Source organism: Gallinula chloropus (genome assembly GCF_964237585.1).
Source record: "Gallinula chloropus genome assembly, chromosome: 2".
NCBI lineage: Eukaryota > Metazoa > Chordata > Aves > Gruiformes > Rallidae > Gallinula > Gallinula chloropus.
In genome coordinates, this window is record NC_140086.1 from 159,894,001 (window position 1) to 159,916,885 (window position 22,885).

At 38.0% G+C, this 22,885-nt stretch overlaps 1 protein-coding gene across 2 annotated transcripts in view; it reads left to right on the forward strand.

The window, feature by feature from the left end:
- ADCYAP1R1 (ADCYAP receptor type I) overlaps window positions 1-22,885 on the forward strand; it is a gene marked incomplete at both ends in the record, with an annotated part of 106,866 nt that overhangs the window by 65,777 nt on the left and 18,204 nt on the right. For both annotated transcript variants that reach the window (XM_084280389.1, XM_084280390.1), the window contains 8 exons: window positions 482-523; window positions 2,311-2,414; window positions 2,953-3,050; window positions 3,510-3,642; window positions 5,867-6,020; window positions 9,422-9,482; window positions 13,688-13,757; window positions 15,682-15,773. In XM_084280389.1, coding sequence (XP_084136515.1) covers window positions 482-523; window positions 2,311-2,414; window positions 2,953-3,050; window positions 3,510-3,642; window positions 5,867-6,020; window positions 9,422-9,482; window positions 13,688-13,757; window positions 15,682-15,773 — 754 coding nt within the window. The remainder of the gene's footprint in view (window positions 1-481; window positions 524-2,310; window positions 2,415-2,952; window positions 3,051-3,509; window positions 3,643-5,866; window positions 6,021-9,421; window positions 9,483-13,687; window positions 13,758-15,681; window positions 15,774-22,885) is intronic.

The window sequence follows — 22,885 nt, forward strand, 5'->3', positions numbered from 1 at the left end:
CAATAAGTTTCTAGAAAACAATTGTAATCTAACCTAAAACCATAAAACCAAACAATCTTACTTAAAATTAATTCATTATTGTTCTTTGTCATTCTTGTATGGATATTTTATTAATTCTGTAAAAACTGACAATATTTAAATATCTATGGATTATAAATGTAAATTTCCAAAGATATAACAACTGACTTTTATATATTTTACAATAAAATTGGATCTAATTTGACTGTACGTGGTTTTAGCTATGTAATCACTGCTTACAGTAGCGATTCTTTAATTGTATAGGTTCAGCTTTGATTTAAACTCATAAGCAAAACTGGTTTTACTTCCTGAAAAGACAGAATCAAGTATTTAATGCCTTTGGGCCTGATCCAAACAAATAAAAATCAATTGGATACTATTCACTGATTTCCGCAGAGACCAGTTTGGGTCCTAATAGAAAACACAATCAAAACAATTTCATACCAAATTTCCACTTTTATAGGTGATTATGACCTGACGGAAAGCACAGCCCAGTCTCCCCTAGGTAAGAAAAGGAACCATGAAATGTTTCTCTTTTTATTTTAACTCTGTTAAAAAGGAAGCTCCAAGCTTTTTCTCCTGCCATTTAGATATTATTTTCTAATCAGCTCTAATTATGGTGACACATTTTCTGGTGCATTACTTTTAGCAGTATTATGAAAATTTATTCCTCCACTATTGAACCTTGCAATCTAGCAAGTATGTTGTTATAAATTATATCTACCTGCTTAACAGTAATTACTAAATGGCATTGAGGAAAGTCAACACCATGATTCAGTGGTTATTTTCCATAGAAAACCGAGGATGAATGTGCAGGAGTAATTTACCAAAATTTGCCAAGTAATGCAATGTTCTTAAATGAACACTGTGATTAAATAGATATATTCTGCTGCATGGACGGCAAACACATTCTCTAAAAATAAGGTCACTGCTGGTGTTATGAGCTACTTGAATAAACTGCTCTAAGAATGCAAAGCAGCACGATCTTAATTAAGAAAACCACCCCCACCAAAAAAAAAACCCAACCAAAAAACCCTGGTAAATTTCCATCAATTTTTGTTAAGGTACAACTCTGATCCTAAAATCTGAAACAGTTTGATAAATGGAAAAAAAAATCTGTTATGCTGAAGAGGAATAAGCAGCCCAGCTCTTAATTTTTCAACCAGGTTATTGAGCTCTGACAAGAGTAATGGTGCTTAAAAAGAGCAGCATGTGGGCAGCCCACCTTAGGCAGCCTCAGGAATGAAGCCAGTGTCCAGAGACACTTTCTTCTTCTACCCCCAGCTCCTGTGGCCCAATAAAGTTGTGGGCCTTTTGGTTGTGTTAGTGAAATCCATTTAGGAGCTAGTCTTGACATATGAGATTAACCAAATGAGTAAGGTAAAAGGAGAGGCAGAGGAAGAGGTTTCCCCTGAGCCATTTTTGAGCCTCTTTGCAAATTCTTGCTTGGAGCAAGGGTATAAACAGGGATTGGAACAAATATTGGGAGAGGAATGAGAAAAACTCTGAAACAGGTCTGAAATCATCAACTGAAGACAAACTGGGCACCTGGAGATGTAAATGAACATACTGCTACAGACACACAGACAGGGAAAAAATTCCCACTTTGCTTCCTTTTCCTACAGACCCTTCTCCCAGTTCACTTTCAGATCACAGCCTAGTGAATCTAGAGCCTTGACAATAAATGAGTGACTGCAGGAGAACAGTCCAGCTGCCTCACCATAGACTTATAATGATTATTTTACATATTCTACAGTATCCTGCCTGGCTTCCAGCAGCTGCTCAAAAAAAAGTTGTTAGCTTTGTGTTTTCTTGCTGGTCCCATGCAGATGCTTTGTATACAGATCATCTTAAATAGCACAAACTACCTAACTGTATTTGAGCACTGGACCTAGCCTTTAGCCATCTGAAGTGTAGATGTCTACACCAGAGCTGTATTGTCTAGATGCCTTTCAGAGTCATTGAAGGCAAGAGGATGTTTAGCTGGTTTAGGTACTCACTTGGAATGAGATCTTTATTGGCCTGAAGGCACTGACGATAATGGTTAAAACTTTCTGGCTCTCTGGTGACCAGCTGTAGTAGTAAACCTCCATAGGTGCCTGTTGTAGGATTGGGTCATTATATATGTCATTAAACTATCAAGATGCCATTCAAGAAGTCCTCTGTGGGTAACCAGGTAAATGGTAGCCTCAGTGGTGCTGTGGGATTTATTTAGTTTTGTACCAAGGGGAGGGAGGAAATGTCCTGGGGTTTGCTTCAGCAGTGTTACATTCCCAACTGTGCTTAATATAGGGGACATCAGCAGAAATTGCACTGAAGATGGCTGGTCTGAACCTTTTCCTCATTATTATGATGCCTGTGGCTTCGATGAAAATGAAACAGAGTCCGATAACCAGGTGGGAATGAATCTTATAATTAAAAACAGATGAACAGGGGGAGCAGCAGGCTGCTTTTTGTCCAGCCTCTGGTCACGTTCTGATTTGATGGTGATGAGAACAAAATAATTATATATTTATGAGCACAAAAATGTGATAAGCAAGATTTAAATCCTTCCTAGCCCAGTCCTTAATATTTCCAGAATACAAATGTTTATTATTGATTCAGCTTCTAACTTCAATTACCACGGGTTATCCTTCAATTCTCCCCCTATTGACTAAAGAATCCCTTAGCCAACTACTTTTGTTTTGCTGCAGTGGTCAAATAAATGTAAGCAGCCTTTGCTAGCTCACTGACAAAGCTTCATGGTATGCAGACCCAAGGGTATGCCAAACACAGACCAGTGCTCTAATAGTCAGTGAGGTCTCAGGGGAACCATGAATGCAACCAGGCTGCTCAAGAAAGAAATCCTGCATATGGTTCCCCCTGCATGTTGACAGGGTAAAGAAGATGTGACCGTAGATGAACCATTTAACTGTCTGTTGTTTGCCTCCCAAGGATTACTACTATCTATCTGTGAAGGCTCTGTACACGGTGGGATACAGCACTTCTCTTGTTTCCCTAACCACCGCCATGGTTATCCTGTGCCGTTTCAGGTGAGTCAGGACATGAGCAGTGAGCTGTTCAGTCACTGGAGGAAAGAGGCTGGAGATCATCTGGCTGAAATACTGTCTAAGCTTTTATCTTACCAGATGTGGTAAGATAAAGGAAAACAGCCCTTTAATAGAGTTGTTCCCCCAGCTTGAACATACCCCAGTAGTCACATTTCAGTAGACTGTAGACACAACTGCAGAAGCTGCATTAGACTGGGTCTATTTTATGCTACCCTGCATACTTCTGCAGGAAAATCCCCAAATCCTCCTCTTAGGACCTCTTAGGACCCTCCTCCACTTAGGGTCAGTATTATCCACATTCTTGATATTGCTGTTATTATTACCACAGTTCTAGGAGCTCTGGTGATGTGTGCAGAGAGGCCTAGCATGCTATTTCCATGAAAGAAAAGTCTTTTGTAATCTTTTTTCCTCTTTTCCTCTCCCTTGCTCTTTCCTCTCTAGGAAGCTTCACTGCACTCGAAATTTTATCCACATGAATCTCTTTGTTTCATTCATCCTACGTGCAATATCTGTGTTCATTAAAGATGGGGTTCTTTATGCTGAACAGGATGGAAACCACTGTTTTATCTCAACAGTAAGTAAAACCAAAGCCAAAGCCTATTCCTTATTTTTTTCCAGCATGAGGTAACAAAAAATTAGTGAAGCAGGCAGCAATCTGAGATTGAGGTCTAAGCAATTTGAGAATCACAAACTGGTTTGGGTTGGAAGGGAATTCCAAGATCATCTAGTTCCAACCCCCTGCCATGGGCAGGGCCACTCTCCACTAGACCAAGTTATCCAAAGCTCCATCCAACCTGGAAGAGAAGCTAGTGGGAGAGAAGGTAATTGGTGGTAAACTTCTCTCCTGGTTCACTGCAAAACTGTGGATTGCATTTTCTCACAATGTCATTAGTGTCCAGCAGTTTGTCCTTCAGAAGAAGCCTACAGGTTTTGTTTTCTGACACCACTCAGGTTGTTTCTCCCTTTCACAGACCTGCTGTAGGTAGGATGAGAGCAGACACAAGCAATTTCCTTCATCTGAAGGTCTATTTTTTTTCTCCAGAGCCTTATTTTTTCAGGATGTCAGGCAGAGTCACAGGAAAAGGTGACCATTCAGACACATACCACACACACAAATACCCCTGATGGTCACACTCTCAAAAACTCATGAGTATTAGCCACACGTTTGTCTTGGAAGTGTGTGGATTCACAGAAAGCAGTCTCTTTCACAGATGCACTTATTTACATATTACATGTAAATCCCAATCCCTTTCACATTTAATGCTAGTATTTGATTTGATAAAATCAGCTCACTGAGTGTAATTATGATGGAATTACAGTCAGTTCCCAAACTGAGCGCTCCTTTATCCATCCAAGTTATGAGCTAAATTCCCCATGAGTCACTTCCAGAAGGAAAGTGCAGGTGTGTAGTTTCTTAGTCAGACTGATCTTTGTCATTGAAACTAGTTTCTGCTTTTAATTCTGAAGCTGTGTTAGAGCTGAAGTTTGTTCAAACCGAGCTTCTAATAGTGGCATCTGCCTCTTTGTTTGGAAACACTTGAGGAATAATACCTGCTAAAATCAGCCATCTAATGACCAGATAATCAGCCCTGGTAGAGCTGTGAAGAAGCTGAAGATCTGATGGCTTAAGTATATTGGTTGCAGATGTGTAGCAGAAGGTGGAGTGTAAGAGGGAACCAGTCAAAATTTTCAGCCTCCCGCTGCCCCAGGCAGGAGGCTCCAGTTTATGCACTGTTTCTGCTCTGATTTGGTGAAAAGTCCTACTTTTGTGGGACTAATGATGTCTCACTGGGATGCAACATGGGAAGAAACAGAATCATAGAATCATTTAGGTTGTGAAACACCTTTAAGAGCATCGAGTCCAGCCATTAACCTAGCACTGCCAAGTCCACCATTAATCCCTGAGCACCACACCTACACGTCTTTCAAATTCTTCCAGGGATGGTGACTCAACCATTTCCCTGGGCAACCTGTTCCAGTCACTGATAATCCTTTCAGTGACAATTTTTTTTTTTTCGTCCCTAAAATCCCATCTCAACTTCCCCTGGCACAACTTGAGGCTGTTTTCTCTCATCCTATCACTTTTAGGTGGAAGAGAGACCTACGCCCTCCTTTCAGGTAGTTGTAGAGGGTGGTAAGGTCTCCCCTCAGCCTCCTTTTCCCCAGGTTAAACAACCCCAGTTCTTTCTTTTTTTCATTTGTTCTTTACTTTTCACCACAGTAAGTGAATGAAAGCGTCTATTGTTTGGGTTTTTTACAGTAAATCACTCTGCTTTTTTTACACTTACTTTCATTTTCTGTCCCTGAGTGACAACGCCAGCAAATGGCAAAGGAAGTACAATTCTCAACTGCACTCAGGAGGGTGCATCCTTTCTGATCCAACTCTCAGGGCTTTCCACAATTGTCCTGCCATTTCACATCTTTCCTTCAGTTTCTCACTACCCAACTGGATTCTTTTCTTCTCTGTACTTAATCTCTGGAAGGGGGCTTAAATCTAGCAATTAGCATTCATTGACAATGTGAACTCCCACTAATATAAGACATTCTCAAGCCTTCTCCAGATGCTTGTTGGCCATGTCCCACTGGTAAAATTGGCTACCTGTCCTTTCAAGCTTCGCACTCTAAGTGGTACCTCACATTCTTCTCATGCTTTTAAAACTTTGCTATTAAAAATGTATAATACCAGTCCCAGCTGTGTGCCTCTCCACTAAAGAGGTCTGGAGAGGTTGAAAGCATTTTCTCTGTCTGCTAGGCAGAAACAACGTGAAAATAACTTTGTTTTCCTTGATTCCTTGCAGGTGGAATGCAAAGCGGTGATGGTGTTTTTTCACTACTGTGTCATGTCCAACTACTTCTGGCTTTTCATTGAGGGATTGTACCTTTTCACTTTATTGGTAGAAACCTTTTTCCCAGAGAGGAGATATTTCTACTGGTATACTATTATTGGCTGGGGTACGTGATGTTTCTTGTCTAAAATGTGTCTCAGTATGTAAGACAACTCCACAAATCATCTAATATTTCCATATACAGTTTCAAAGCACAGCTTCAGTCTGTATAGAAGTTCTGCTGCAGACTAAGCCACGTTGTTCTTCCTTGTCCGTGTAGAGTGGAACTGAAATCTGGAGGACACATCTCTTGCAGAGATGTAGTCCACAACCAAGAATTGCCTTCTACAAGATACAATCTTAATGCCAAATTCTTCAGCTTAATCAAATCTGCAATGCTAAGTCTAGTCCATTTTCTAAGACTCCCACTTGTGCTTTTTTTCCAGATAACAGCTAAATTGAAAATGTATCCAAAGGGTATCCACGTAAGCTCATCCAGCCAGGATGGGAAATGGAAACCCACAATGGGGAGAAACAAGATTTGTCTCAGCAAGGCCAGTTGCATGCTGATAACCAGGATAATTATTTTTTATTCTGGCCTTCAGAAGATAAAATGATTCCTGAAACACGTTAATTTGAACAGTTATCTGCTGACAATTTTGTGCAGAAGTCAGACAGTAAATGCAGAAGTCTACATTAATTTTAAATGTACCCTAAGAAAGTTAAACTCAATTTTTATACTTAACAATGCTTCTGAAATAATCTGGAAATAATCCCTTATTTTTATGTGTACAGCCTACATACAAACCACGTCTTAAACTACTCTCCCTTGAAAAAAACATCATCATGTAACCTGAGCTTTCAAGTAATCCACAGCTGGTTTTGTTTTTTCCCTCTTGAGTCAGTTGTATAGACATAAAAATTCTCATCTCCTGGCAAAGACTCCCTACAAAAGGACCAAAAGTATAGGAAAGAGCAAGCTATGAGAAATAACCTATGGCATATAAAGGTTATTGGGAAAGGATGTCTTGGAAAAGGCTATTGGAAAAGAAATTATAGGAAAAGGCTGTTCAAAGTTTCCCCTGAACTATCCACAGATGTGTAATCACATTATAGCTGAGAGATGGGGATCTTTTCAAAGACAGCTTGGAGGTTATGTACAGGAAAATGTGACAATTATAAAGGAAATGATGTGTAAATCCTTGCAGTCTGAACATAAACCAGAGGTTGTGTTCCTTTAATTAATTCTGCCTAAATTTCATATCTGTAGATTTGTCTGAATGTGAGAATATTGCAGCACAGCATATTAACTGCTTATTCTTTTTAAAAAGTCCATCCCTGTAATGAAAAAACTACTCGGATGGATTCATGCTGTAATGCAAGCTCCAAATATTCAACACTGACTTGAATACCATAAGTAATATCGAGCAGTCCAGTTTATAGATACCAGTTCATCCTCAAAGCAGTATTAAGAACATGAAAAGAATCTCCAAATGGTTTGGGATTTGTTTTGATTGTTTTTAATATGATATTTTCTCATTTCCTGTGTATTTCAACTTGATCTGGTAGAAGCAATTGGTGCTTTGCAAGAAGAGAAACACTTCTGGATGCAAATCATGTAGGGCAAAATCAGCCCCTCAGCTCAGAGCTGATGGGGAAGGAGCTGTATTGAAGCAGCAGTAAGCAAAAGCTCAGCATTTTGGAGCATCTGGATGTTTATCTCTTTCTTTCAATGTGCTGAGCACATCAGTGTCCTCATTTGATTAATGAGAACTACATATGGCTGTGTCGATCCAGACAATTTTTTCCTCTTTAATATACAGCATGCTGGTAAATTCTCTGGACATGCTGCTGTCTTTCTGAGGTCTCTCTTAATGCCTGCTCCTTACTTGGGGTAGAAATGCAATCAGCAAGAATAGTTCTCTAAGCTCATGAGGCTTATCTGTTTTCTAATGTTATGGAGAAGCTGAAAAGAAGGTGATGAAGATATATATATCTTTTGATGTAAAGAAAAGCAATGTGAGTATATTCATATTCATGGAGCAGATGGTTCAAAACTCCAAGCTGATCTGAAACGTGCTTTTTGAACTACATTTTCACAACATATTGAGGCTAATTCTGCCTTTCTTGCCCATGTTTCAGACTTGGAACACTGTTGATGCCACTCAAAATTTATATAGTGCAAATCAGTGCAAACTAGATATCACATCAGACACATGATTGATAATTAAAGATTATTTGTATTATTGTGCATCTGTTAAGTTCACAAAGATCTCAATGTTTTCTAGGTACTCTCATGTGAGAAAAGCAGACTTCAATTTAAATTAAATATGCATGATTTCTCCCTAAACCCTGTAATTTTATTTCTTTTTATCATTTTTCCTTTCAAATATTTCTGTGCATGCTTTTTTAAAGGAGGAGGGGAGGGCTTCATCAGTCATCTAGGTCTAACAGGGTTATTTTTATTTCTGATAGCAGGAATCTGAGATTTGACAGAGACTCTCACTTAAGTGGATTCAGCCAAATGACTAATTAATGTGACATCCACACAGCCTTGCAAAATGTATGAAACATAATTGTTCCTGTCAACTTATGACAGTCTCATTCACCACTCCAAGCTGGGTTTACCAAGGCCCTTGTTTTGTTTACTTTTTAGGGCTTTATCTTTCCAGTGGTGCCTGAATAGATGTAGGCAGCTTCCTAGCCAAAGATTTTGTTTGCCATAAAATGTAAGGCCAACTTAACCAGAGTTTCCTTGAAGGACTCTGTTATTTTCTAAAAGTATTTCCACTGAAACCCCACATGTTTAGTATTTTCAGAAAGGAAAATAAATCCACGTTTCTCAGTGGGTTCTTACTGTTTTGATTTAATTTGTCTTTTACATGTGATTTTCAAAGAGTGAAGAAATGCATGAAATAAAAATGAAATTCTTTCTCCCAGCATTTTGAGGGACTGAGGTTTGATTTTGTTTCATTAAAGAGAAATTAAACTTTCCTGTGAGTAATGGAATATCATCCTCTATGGATTCTTTTAGCTGAATAAGTAAAGCAAAATCAGTTATTTACACAATAACAGAGAAAATGCAATGTATGCAAATCATCTACAACAAAACCACATAAGAATACAAAGGATATAATATGCCATTACAACTCAACATCTGCCACGCTCCAATTATTGCATAATTACAGGAGATTTAGACTAGGAAGCTGGTATCACTGGTTTTGTTTTGTACAGACTATGTTTTAGTGCTCCTTTAACAAGATGCAGTACAACAACTTTAAGCAATAATGACTGGAAACAGCATCATTCCTTCCTGTTACCAGTTTTGCTTCTGCTAAACCATCAAGCCTAACCCATCCTCTGACTGAGACAGATGTTTCTAGAGCTCTGAATTTATGAACTGCATTTTTTCGTACACAAGTGCTATAAGGAAATTAAACTTCAGTGGAAAGGTTGCAAAAAAGCGCTCATTGCTGAGTACTAAATGTGTTTAGACTGCTAATGGTATCACCATCTTATCTTCTGCAGGTACCCCAACAATTTGTGTCACTGTCTGGGCAGTGCTGAGGCTTCACTTTGATGATAATGGGTAGGTATTACTGTGTGGAAAATCGGTTCACGGGTGTTCATCACAACGGCAAGGATGAAACAAAAATGTAATGATCAGAGGGCATGATTAATCTCTCATGCCATTTCAGACATTGATTTGTGTATGCAAGTAGTGCTCAACCTGGAGTGCTTCCCTTTTAGCAGCATAAATAGCTGTAGTTCAATGTTTATGTCCCTATTGCACAAGTGAATTCGTGAAAGAAGATGACATCGGCCCTTACTCAGTGGCCCTCCATTCCCTGCTCAGTTCAATTAGTGGAGTCTGGGATATGGTTTCTCTTAAAAGAACTGTCAGGTGAACCACATCCATGACTGTCTTCTGCTTTCAAACTGATTATGAACGAAGACAAATGTGTTAAGCTCATCCGTAGAAAACATTGCAGGTGTCTTTGATGCAGTGAGTGAAACCTGCACGTGGAGTGGCTGAGCTTTGATTTACAAAAGCAACTAGGAGTCTAGCTTCTCCTTGGAGAGTTTTTTAAGCCATAAAAAAAAACCTGTTGGGGAAGGTGAATAGAGGTGAGACAGAAATCCGTATCCTGTCCTGTGTGTGGAAAAAAATGAGGAAATTGAATAACTTCTTTAAAAATAATTCAATATGGCAAACTCCACCCAAATGGTCTCCTTCTGCAGTGAAAAAAACCCTGCAAATACTCTATAGCCTTTTCTAAAGGGCCAGAAGGAAAAGTTACTCCTAGATGCAGCCATGCACATCTCAAGTAGTCAGTATGAAATTGGTGAAATGTTAGGAAAAATGCTGAGAAAAAGGGAGCCTGAAGTTAGATTAATGGATCCCTTCCTATTGAACTTCTATTCTATTCTATTCTATTCTATTCTATTCTATTCTATTCTATTCTATTCTATTCTATTCTATTCTATTCTATTCTATTCTAACACCCAGCAGTGGTCCTTTGACTGTCTTGATCTGAGTAAAAGACATCATTATGAACCCAGGTCCCATTTCCACTTGGGTTTATGTTGTAATTTCGCTTATGCTAGAGATACCTGGATCCAAAATTTGCAGAAGACACACTGTTCTGTCAGGTTTTCTTCATCCTTGTTCTTTCATGCTCTTTCTGGAAGGCAAATAAAGCCCTTCCTCCACTGGGGATGCCAGTGCTTTGACCCAATGTTCTATTTTGACATTAAGACTAATTAAATAATTCATTTCCATGCACAACAAGCCAGAAACCCCTGTTGTGTCATTATGATTACAAAACTGGTCCTAAATTAATTAATTTCTCTTAGGACTCCAAACAGTCCTTGCATTTTGTGGGTAGGGGGAATGTCTCACAGAAGGAAAAAGAAGAAAAAACCCAAAATAACCTTTCTTTTAGTTAGAGGAGCTATTTAGCATGCAACACATCTAGAAAGGCTCTAGCTGAACGGCTCAGTGGTTACTTTTTAAAAATCAGCAAGCATTGTTCTGGGATGGGGGAGAAGCCAGCATGAGCCTGAAAACATTGCAGGAATTACTGAACTGGGAAACCACAGTTGCAAAGGCATGGACTAAAATACAGACTCAGAGTCTGAGTCTCCTCCTGCTTGCTCTTTATAAAACTGGCAGAGCTCCTGATTCACATCACTGTAAGTGATGGGTTTGTGAAGATAAATGCAACTGTCTGTTTGTCCAGAGCTGTGCTACTGAATTAAATGGAGTTATTCCAGATGTACACCAGAGATGTAACAGTGATCAGACTCTGACTTTTTCAAATGGAAAGCATATCACTTCCCCCATCCAACTGGCTCCCTTCCCTTCATCCATCCTGAAAAAGAGTCCTGCATGTCTGACCTCCACTGAAGCAGTGCATTTGAAAGAAATTAGGGAGCCTGTTTATGTAGTACAGCTTGTTGGCTGATATTACAGGCAGTTCTGTTGTGCATTGCTTTTTTTGGGTTTTTTTTTTTCCTTCTTCTCATGTTTATCTGAGGACAAGATGTTTTCTCTTCCACCACATCCATCGTGTAGATGTCATAGGGGCTGGATGAAAAAGCCCTTGAAAAACACCTATGTGCAAGCTTGATCTGATTTATTGTTGACACCTACAAGGCAGACCTTGGCAACTGAGCTTGCTGGGATCACATCCTGTGAAAGGAGAGGAATAGGTGTAAAATGAGGAATTTGTCAGGGATGATGTATTGCCTCAGAGCACACATTTAAAATATATCAGTGAGGGAAAAAAAAAACCAACCAAAATGACCTCCAACAGCCTATTTGTCTCAAACAAAAGTTTGGATAATTAGTTGGGCTTAAGATGTCTTCAATATAGATGAGTGGAATTAGAGCAGGTAGATTCTATCCCCTGTAATTTCTCATTTTGACACAGGCAAACTTCCATACATCACTGCCTGTTTGTACAGCCAGATTAATATTAAAATTTGCCCAGATTCTTCCAACATTGGTCAACTCACTAAAGACTTCCAGAGTAGATTTAATGTGCATCCTAGAGAGACTGAGCTCTGAAAGTGGTGGGTAATTTGCAGAAGAGCACACCTAGTTTACAAATGCATACAAAGGATTAAAAAGGTAATTGGTGATTTTAGGTGCTTTTATTTTGTGGCATATGATTGATAACTGAAAAGAGCCTAATTTCCAGACTCTGGCTGGGAAAGATTTCCCTCTGAACATTTGTCCCCTTTCAAATAGTTTAATTTGTTCATCCAACGTGAGGCAACTCAGAAATGTTACTGTGCATTTCAAAATCTCAGCCATCAGGGCTTTTTAGTTTGGTTTAGTTTCAGGTTTTTGAGGAGGGGAGGATTTTAAATTTCTAGGCTTTGTAGATAGAAGCAAAAAACCTGACATTCCAGCTCTAAATTTTCTCTCTTCTCACCAACTCTACCACACCCATCCTTATTGTTGGCTTTATGGGAATCCAGGAAAATATTGCATATATAAATTCACCTGAAATTTCTAAACCACTGAGTGGTTAAGACACTATTGAGCTGCTTAGAATTTCTCTTACAAGCACTTTGATGCTGGAATTTAAGCTCTGCCTCCTCACACTTCCATACATATATAGTTTTGTTAAAGTAAAGATTTTCATTCTTCCCCCAGATGCTACCAGACTACCACTTAAATGACACAGAAGTGGCATTAAGCTCTCATAAGATCAACAGTGTTTTATTCCTGTATATTCTTTCAAATTGTTTCTTGGCATCTAACAAATGCACCATGACAACCATTACTGGGACTTTTGGCTGTTGTCCCAGTGGGAGGGAAACCCTCCTTCTCATAACTGCAGGTACAATTTAGTAGACATTTTTCTGTGAATTTTTATGTTTTCCAGATGGAAGCATGAGGGGAAGAAAGCGGAGACAAATAAGACATCTTTTTAGCTGACAATGAAATTCTTAATGACTTCAAATAGTGTTAGCAGAGGAGTGTGGCAGGGGAAAAAATTATTTGGGTGTTTTTCATTATTAGCATTTTTCTGCCTTTAAAAACATAAGTTAAAGTTAAAAATCTTTATGTAACTGTGTCTTGTAACCAGCTTTCTCTACAAATGAATGTCCAAATGTTCTATAGAGAATAAGCATCAACAGAATCCTTTGTTGAATCTGGACGAAGATTTTAAATGATGAGGTAGAAATACCATTTTATTTATGATCAGTCCCAACATCTTACAGTAGGAGCTGATCTCAACTGTTGTCCAGTACTTTAAGATTCTTAGATGAATCCTTACTCCTTGGTAGGACTTTCAACCCAAGGACTGGAAAATCATTCCTATATGTAAATACAACCAATCTCTAGTATATCTTGTAGACTAGATATGTGCCTGAATGCTCATGTCAGGGTCAGGAACCAACATTCATATCTGTCCTGGAAAAAAAATTCCTTGGAGTAGCTGTCTCTTACCCTTCAAGGTATCCCTGTTTTCTTCCCTTCTACTGAAATGTTAGCTTAAAGGTACACACATCATGGTGTTTTCCAAAATGGCTAAACTGGTTAGTAAGAGGTACCATTGAAATTACTGCAATGATACTTATTTTACTTTCCAGATAACCTGGGGAAGTGTTGTAAAACAAAGCTACAACAGGGATAAACTAAAGAACTACTATTTTTTTTTTTAGCTATAAGGCCAATCTCCTACTTAAAAGTTGTTGTAATTTTATTAACTTCCTTGTATATCTTTATCTCTGTCTTTCTCTTTCCCAAACCCATTCTTTCATTAACAACTGCAGCTGCTGGGACATGAATGACAACACTGCCTTGTGGTGGGTGATCAAGGGTCCAGTGGTTGGATCAATCATGGTAAGTAACACTTGGAGGATGCTTTTCCTCAACTCCATTCAAATAGTTTCAAAAGGCTTAACAAACTATGCTGCATCCAAAGTGCAAATTAATGCCATTATTATAAAGAAGGTTTGGCACAAGTGATAAATGATGCACTGCCTGCAAGCAAAGAGCATGTAGACAAAGAGTTAATTCAGTTGCCTAAACATCAGTACCAAATGCTGTAAGACCCTAGAGCATATGGAGAATTTTCCTAGGGATGGCAGATATGACACAGGATGTATGGGAATCCTTTGACATTTGAGGTGGCAGCTGAAGGCCAAATGGGACAATTCAAAGCATCTAAAACAATGTAGATGCCAATGACTGCAAAACTGGACTTCACTTTTGAAGGGAATACATTTCACAGCTACATTGATTTATCTAATATTAGCTTTACAATAGTATTCTGGACATGGTGCAAGACTTTCAGTTGTTAACAAGGTATCTAAGTTCTCTTTATTTGATGGAAATCTTAGATTTTACTCCAGTGATGCTAGATATCAGTCTATGGATAACCAAGAGGTTCTAAAGTACTCTGTTTGGGCTCCAGCTGCTGCCCTGAAAGAATATGGGAATCTTAAAATCTTGTGTTGTACTCTTCCAGTTAGGAAATTAAAATGAGCCCCTGGACAATATGGTTAGAGAAGGTCCTGAAAAGTTATTTGGCTTAGCAAATGTAGCCCTCTCATTCTCTGCATGCTACATTGCTCTCTATACTTCAGTGATGTCATTGACCAGGTCTTCATTGACTGCAGTGGGAATTCAGACATCTAGCCCACCAGAAGCTATCTACGTTAGATGTTTTCATTGGGTTGATGTTTCTTCTTTTAAGTATTTGGACAGCTTTCTAAAGTACAATATCCTTCAGACACATTGAAGGTAATTTTACTAATAACACTGAAGGGTAATAAGATGAGAAATGGTCCAATGGTTTGGTGTTTTTGTGATACAGATGTATGAAAATTTCTGTCCTTTACAGACCTATTTTAAGAAGGATCACATTCTGGCTTTGGGGAATCAGTTATTCCTGGCTTCTACTGAAGGAATTAAGGATTCAAGCAACTAGCAAGGGATGACTGGGCTTCTCAATTCATTTGAAGTCCTCAGATCAGATAGAAAATCCTTCTAAAAGAGATGCTCACATGTAGTTTAAGTTTTTGGTCTCCTTACAGAAGTAAAAGATTGTGTAAGGTACCTACTTGAATTTCCCACTGTTTTCTTCTGCTGTTAAGAAGGAGCTGGTAACAGCCAAACCTGAAGCTAAAGCATCAAAACAAACAATTTATTACTCCATACTTTAAAAACTGTATCTGCAACTACATGATTCTACGAAGGAGATGATGTTCAGAATGACATAAAGGCAGGAAGGTGAGCATTAACATGCACGATCACTTAAAAACACACACATGAGCACACACACTCACAAAAACATTAGAGGTCATCTCATCTTGGACCAGATTCAGCCAAGCAGGAGGAGATGACACAACATGGGATTTTATGAAAGAGGAGACACTAACTTGTCACTGGCGGGTGGAACTGAGAAGTGCCTTAGTTTGGAGAATGGGAGTTAAAGGTGCTTTTACTGTGGAGATCTACGATATGGTTTTGATGTACAGGGATATCTTCCTTTTTATTCTTTGCACTGGTTGACAACGAAAAGTGCTGCAATATTTTCATTTAATCTATATGATGCTTGGGACTGAAGAAATTCTGCCTTACTTTAGCTGCTGCAAGGGGATACTTTTATGTGGAAAAAGGACAATCAAACTTGTAAACTTATTATTACTCCTGACCCTATAAAACTTGGCAATGGAACCAGCAAGTCACCGGGAATGTCTCATTCTCATACTTGAAAAAAATAGATCATTGTCATCACTTTTTCCTTTCTTTTTCCCCTTAGATAAACTTTGTGCTTTTTATTGGCATAATCGTGATACTTGTGCAGAAACTCCAGTCACCTGATATCGGGGGCAATGAATCCAGCATTTACTTGTAAGTACAAATTGAGCAGTAATCAATTTAGATTCCTAATATACACATAGGAAAAAAAATAAGACAAAATTGAAAAGCCACTTCACCTGAATAAATTTGACTTTCAAAGAGTCACATGATCGATTAAATTGCTTTGGTTTATTTTTATTTTTTTAAAAAACCAAAAGCCACTAAAGTGCATTTCAGTGCCAGCTTTCAACTTTCCATAAAAAGCCTAAAAAATAAACATAAATACAAGATTTAAAAAGAAAAAACAAAACAACAAAGAAAACCCGAACTTTTTTGGAGGTCAGTGATCTGCAAATTAACATACTGACCAGGCAGAAATATCATTATACTTACAAGACAGTCTGCTGTGCTTCATACATTGCAGGGACATGTTCCAAAGTTCATTGAAAGCAGAAAGATTTGGCAAAAAGCTTTCATTTCCTTTGGATTGAATTTTAATTTAGGAAGATTTCCTAAAGTTGCTTATGTTTGTGTTTCTTCTAACCTTCTATGCATTCCACTCAAGCCATACAATTCCCCCCCGCACACCTAGAATTGCTTAAAAATGCACAACAAACCCTAACATTTTCCTTCAGAAGTTTTAAAACTTTGTGACTTACACTTATTTATTTTTCAAGCTGACATCCTTTTTATTTGTTTCCACCTCATTAGAGGACAGATTGGCCATTTGAGATGGCCATCATTCCCATTTTGAGTGCATGCGGTCATTCTCCATGAAGAATTATAGCTGGTTTGAATATCTAGGATATGCAGCAGCACATTTGGTGTTTACTTGGCTTTTCAGCCTAAGCACCACAAACGTTTGTTTTGCAATTTTTTGTGAGCTCCAGTGACTTCTAGCATTCAGAAATATAAGTGACACTATTCGATTTAACACTGGATTTCTGGTGAAAAAAAGGCCTTTTATGCAGAGCTTAAACAAAAATAAAAGATGTCAGGTTGAAGTGGGAGATCCTTATTTTGTAGTACTTTAAAAAAAAAACCCAACAAAACAACAACCCAGTTATCAGTTTCACCCTAAGTAACCACACTTATACTATAATGATTTTACCCATCTAAGTTATGACCTTCAGGGAAAAATATGCCCTGCAGCTGCCTATTTTTCTCCCTTTCTTTCCTCTTGTTTACATTTACATGAAATGATAATATTTTATGCCTCATATTTTCATCTCTGTAGTCAGACACAGAGATACTGAAGTACTGCCCTTGAATTTTGCATTTCAGACACAAAAAATAACACTTTACACTCATTCAGCCAGTGGATGTGTCTTGGAATTAAAACTCAGGAGAAAGAGTAGTCAATAGGTTAACTGTATGCATGGGTTCCCCAGGGCTTGCATGAAGACTTTCCATGTATGTGCTGCTGGAAAGTCATCCACTGAATCTTAGATCGTAATTAGCACCCAAGATGTGCAGAGCTAATTCTGATTACAACCTGCTAAGTGCATGTACGGTGTCTGCTGCACAACTCTCATATATGAAGCAAAGCATGCCATAGACTCCAACGATTTAACTAGATTATAAAACATCTTTGTCATTTTGATCAATATGGTGACTGGGTTTTACTGGTATTTTTCCTATGTGTATAGTTAGCCACCCAAACCAAGAGAAAACATCATATTTTCTGTTTCATTCGCTGCCATTATTTTTCATATTTTTTTGCAACTTTATAAATGGGTGTGTATGAATTGATCTTGCATTTATGTATGTGTTACAAAGTGGAGTGTTGTTTATCCAAACAGATTCAAGAACAGAAAAGTCACATAGAAGTGATAAAAAGAAATGAAATTAATAAGTCTATGCAGATATACTCCAGGCATACTCAAGATTTGGGCACACATATCCTCTAAAAAAAGAGCTGTTGTAATGAAAGAAAAAGATAGGTCATAGTATGGTTATGTCACCATATTGAAATCACTCTGGCATTTAGACTGTGGTCCATATTAAGCATCTTCCATGTCCTATTTTACTGTTTCAAACTATTAAACATCATCCCATTAGACCGAATTCTTCATCTGGAACTTTACTACACAACTTATTGAAGTGTATTACCTTTAGTACGTCAGACAGATCACTAGGGGTTGAGGAAGGATGTTCATCCTGTTTCTGGAGGTAGTATCACATGGTATCTGCAGTGGTGGCTGAGATTTATTCTAGTATCAGTCTTCCCCTTCTTGGAATAAACTTTTAGGCAGGACTTCCATCATCAAAAAAGAAAAGACGCCATAAAAACTTGTATGGATTTGTTTTCTTCTTTATATATGCTGTGATCACAGTTCTGTGAAGAACTTTAGCCTGCATTTGGCTTTAAAATGAATGTGCTTAAATTCAAAGATTAATTTTATATTCCTACCACTGTTAAAAACTCCTACTACTGAAGTTAGCTGCCAGCTATGACAGGAAAACAAGAGAAGAGTGCACTACTGGGGAACTAATCTTAATTAATATAGTGTAGCCACTGGAGATTGTAAGACTTGCTTTAAAAAACCTGAACAATAATTTGTATAATTTACAGCACAATAATGAGTGCTTTACTCTCATTGAAAAAAAAATCAGGCTTTCTCTCTAAATAACCTGGTGATGATTATATATAAATAGCTTTTGCCTTTGGGCTGACAAAACATGTTGCTAATTCCTAATAATTTTCTGAAGCAGTCAAATGCTTTAGTGCTTGTAAAGTTCCATTTTACCAACTTGTATGTCCAGTCATTCATTACCAGCCGCACGCCTAATCAATCTTCACACATTTAGTTCCCCCTCGAAGCTGCCTGCATGCTGCTGATCCCATTTCAGACTGAACGCCTCAAAACATGTCAGGTTGTGAGAAAACAGTAACTCCATCCTTCTTTTATTGACGTTTTCGATAGAAGCTCCTTCTATGACTGAAATGATTAGGGGCTAGGTTCATCAAAAAAACCTTCTAAGCAGCTGAGGTAGAAATAGAAACCACCCTTTTAAATATTAATTTTAATTTTATGATTCTTTTTGTGTTTTGGTTTGGTTTGTTTTTTCTAGGAACCTTACACATCTTTCAATTTTCCCTTCAGTAGTCAGCATAATCATTGTCAGGCCTGAACTTCCAAAAAAGACATAACTTTGTTTCTTGAATGATGGTCGATTTCAGTTAACTCTGCCTCAGTCCTGAATAATTCCACCAAATTAAACATCAAACCAAAGCAAGTCCAGTAATGCCAATGCAAGAGGTTTTTATCTGAGTGAGAAGTTCTGAGATCCTCAGGTGCTGGGGAAGCACAAAGTAATATTAATTGTATTCCTAGTGTGATATCAACTATCTGCATAGTTCGGACAGGTTTCTTGCCCCAGCTGGTGAATGAATTGCATAAGCAACTGTGATGTGTTATGGTCATGGACTTGACATACTTAAGCCTGTAGTACAAATGACAACACTTTGTACCTGTACCTATACACTCAATGCAGTTAGATTTTACTTTATGTGCTTACAAACAGAAAGCACTGCCTGACTTCTAGCAATGTCCAATAGCACAGCCTGTAAGCATTTTGAAGAAGTGGTAGATTATTTAGGGACATTGTTACACCATATGCTGAAAGCCAAGTAGCACCACAACAGAAGTCCATGAGTCCAATGTGCTCCCACAGTTCTGAGGACTGGAAACACATATTCACAACCCTGCTATGGCTGGTTCAGCACACAGACCCACAATATTTACATGGATTTCCATATATCAGTCCCTTGCCTGGAATTTTAGGAGACAGATATGAATTGATCTGTCAAGATTTCATTGTTTTTCCCCATGAGAAATCCAGCCAATACTATGTAAAATCCTATGTCAGCTTCTGCTTTGAGGTATCTTGGTTTTGGTCAAGTTTCAAGAGAACACCTTCACCAAAAAAAAGAAAAGACCCATATTCCTGTAGAAATGCTGACACAAAGCTTAAATCCATGCTATTATTTTCATGAGCATTGTTGCATTGCTGAAAGAGTCGTTACAAACAGAGTATCATCTAACAGTATCAAAACCATAAACCTCTGCAGTAATTAAGTAGGTATGCATGATGCGGATGCATGCTGGAATAACCCTTCAGATGAAAAAGGCCCACACATTTCCATCCAATATTTGCTTCTTCATTCATTTTCAAGGATCAAACACATTTAACTGACAAAGCTTCTTTTTTTTGGTTAATTTTTGTTTCCAGTTTATCATGAATAGTGTATTTTGGGAGGGGGAAGCTTGTTTCTGCTTTTGCTTTAACAGATTCTTCATAAATTTTGTATCACATGTTGAAAACTCAATGAAAAGAAAATAAACCCCACATATATCTAGCTAATTCAGGTCTACGTCATTCCTCCAATCAGCATCTTGCTGGAAAGAAAGGAGAAACATGGCATATATCATAGGTAGGTATGATTTTACATATGGTGCAAACTAGAGGGTTAGGGCAGGAGAAAGAATGTTGTAACACAGATGTTTTGGTAAACAACACTCCTCTACAGTTCACCTACAAAGTCACTAGGCACTCAATGATTCATTCTGCTACCGCTTTGTCTTGCTGCAAGTGCTCAGACTGCCAGTATTAATTATTATTGACAGGGTCTTCATGCCAGAAGTCTCATTTTGGACAAGAAAATGGCAGATGTTTGATGAACGGTGTATTTTTAAGCATGGCACTTTAATTTCTTAACCCCAGGTACTATGAGTTGAGTGATGGAATGCCCACTAACTCAGCAATGAAAGGAACTTGTGTCCCTGAGCTAATCCTTTTCTATCACAATGCAAAGCATAGACAATGATTATTTGGTGTCAGGGCATGATCAACAAGGACCTAATTCTCATTTCTAAGAAATGCTAGGAGAGGAGATGAGAATGACAAAGTGTTCTCATGAATGAGAATGGATGAGAATGAGAGAAAATGTTCTCATTCACAGCTACTATACTTTTCATTTGCATTTCCCAAGACAAAAGTATTATTTTGAGTGTTGGTTTGAAAGTTTCATGGTTGTGGGCTGTTGCTTTTATTTTTCTGGGGAGAGGGTGTTAATTTGTGCCAAATCTTTTCAGGTAGGGATTTGAAAAATATTGAGTGTACTCTTTAGGAAGATAAATGTATGTAGGCTACCTATGATAATTAGCAAGACTATAATTACACAGGGCTTGATTTATTTTCAGATAAAGTATTTGAAAACCCTATTCTGTTTTGATTGCCTACCTATAGATTTGCTGTGGTCTCAGCTACTGTAAAACCAAGCAGCACAGAATATTTAGCCTGTTTATAATGTTCCTGTTATCCCTATTGAACAGCTAAGGGTATGATGCACAAATTTTGCTACTCAAAGTCTGTCCTGGAGCCTGTGGCAGGTAGAGGACCATACTTCTTTGGCTGTCACATCTAACTTCCCAAATGCTGTCCTTTGATCCAGTGTGCATCTTTCTTACAGTGATGATAGGATCAGAACTAAAACTATGTCCATAATGGAAGTGTATTTGCTGTTTCATGGGCCACTTGCCAGAGGGATATTCGAGATGAGCAAATCAATATTTTTAAAGGAAATTTCATCAGTTTCCAATGACGTACAAGCACTATACTGGAGCTTGGACAGGCTCTGGTTTTGAAATCATTGATCACAAAACTTGTTTCTTGTGCTTGCTAGACCGTCTATGATGAGTGTAATGTTAAAAAGTGCTCTGACTCTGTTTTGAAATCCTTAGAAGGTGGTTAGAGTGCAAGTCCATTGTGCCTTGGCCTGCACAGGTGATGTCTGTATGATGGAGGCTGACTTCTGTTATTTTCTATTTTGAAGGAGTAATGAAAAATAGAGTTACTTCATCTTCAAACCCTATTTGTGCACATTGCTGTAAGGTATTTTTATGAGCACTTTTATGATTTCAATGGGTGTAGGAACAGAGGAAAGGACACAACACTGATTTCTGTGGTTCGTGAACTAGCTGATTGTTTTTGAAATCTGCCTAAATTTCATGCTTTACACTTCTCTACCAGTGGCTTAAAATTTCCACTTGAGTCCATGCTCTTTGGCAGCCTTAGAGAACAAAGTTCTCTGTCCACGGACTTTTTTCTCTGTCTCTGGTACAAGAGCAAACCACAAACTGGAAAGGAGAATGTTTGCAGATAGATGGTCCTTCTATAGAAAGATTAAGGAGTGCAGGTTAATGAGGGAGAGAGAATGATGGCATTTTGTTTTCAGTGGGATGTTTGTATATAAATGTGCTTTCCATTTTTTTTAAGAAGAAACAGTAATACAAAGCTTGACACAATCTCAACAGTTTTATCAGTGGTTGGATTATCCCGAACAGCCTTGTTTCTGAGGAGGTTTAGGCACAAAAAAAAAGGCTAAATAATGCCTTATGAATTCCCTTTGAAATGTTAGTAGCATTTATCTGGATAGTTCAGACTTAAATGTCTCTCAAAGCCTAAACATTGTGACTTGATTTCCATAGCTGGATGTAACCACCCTCATAGCATCTGAAGACTCAGGACAGAGTGATTTATATATGTGTTTGCATCTGTGCATTTCTATTTGTGTAAATATAGGTCTTTGCCTCATATGAACTGTCTGAAACACAATATATATATAAAAAAATATTCTACCATTGTTTTTTAAAAGACCACAAATACTTTAGCAATGTGCACAATATAAAGCTTCTTCTTTTAAGTGAATCTGACTGCATTTAAATAAGTTTAAATTCTTTGTAATATAAATTTTGCCACACATTCAACTTTATTGACTAGTAAAAGTAAGGTAGCCTTCGTAAAGAAAATGGGGTGCAGACCTCAAATGTGTTTCTTAAATTGCTGCACTTCATCAAAGTGAATATCTAATACTGATGTGTATTGATAAACTTTAAGTTGTCATGGAGATGAGCAGGACAGAGAACAATCAGTGCCTAAGGCCTTGCATCTTTATGGATTACCCACAGGTTTGGGTGCAGTGTTGTATCTTTTATTAGGGTAGCTTACTTACTGGGTAAGGTAATGGATTTAGGATTCTGAAAATTTTTTTCAGCAGCTAATTTTGGGAGCAACCAAATTAGACCATTCTAGCTGTTTTCCCTTTCTCCCCACATTGCTCGTAGCTAAGCTTGTGGTTTTGACTGCTTGGTTAGGAT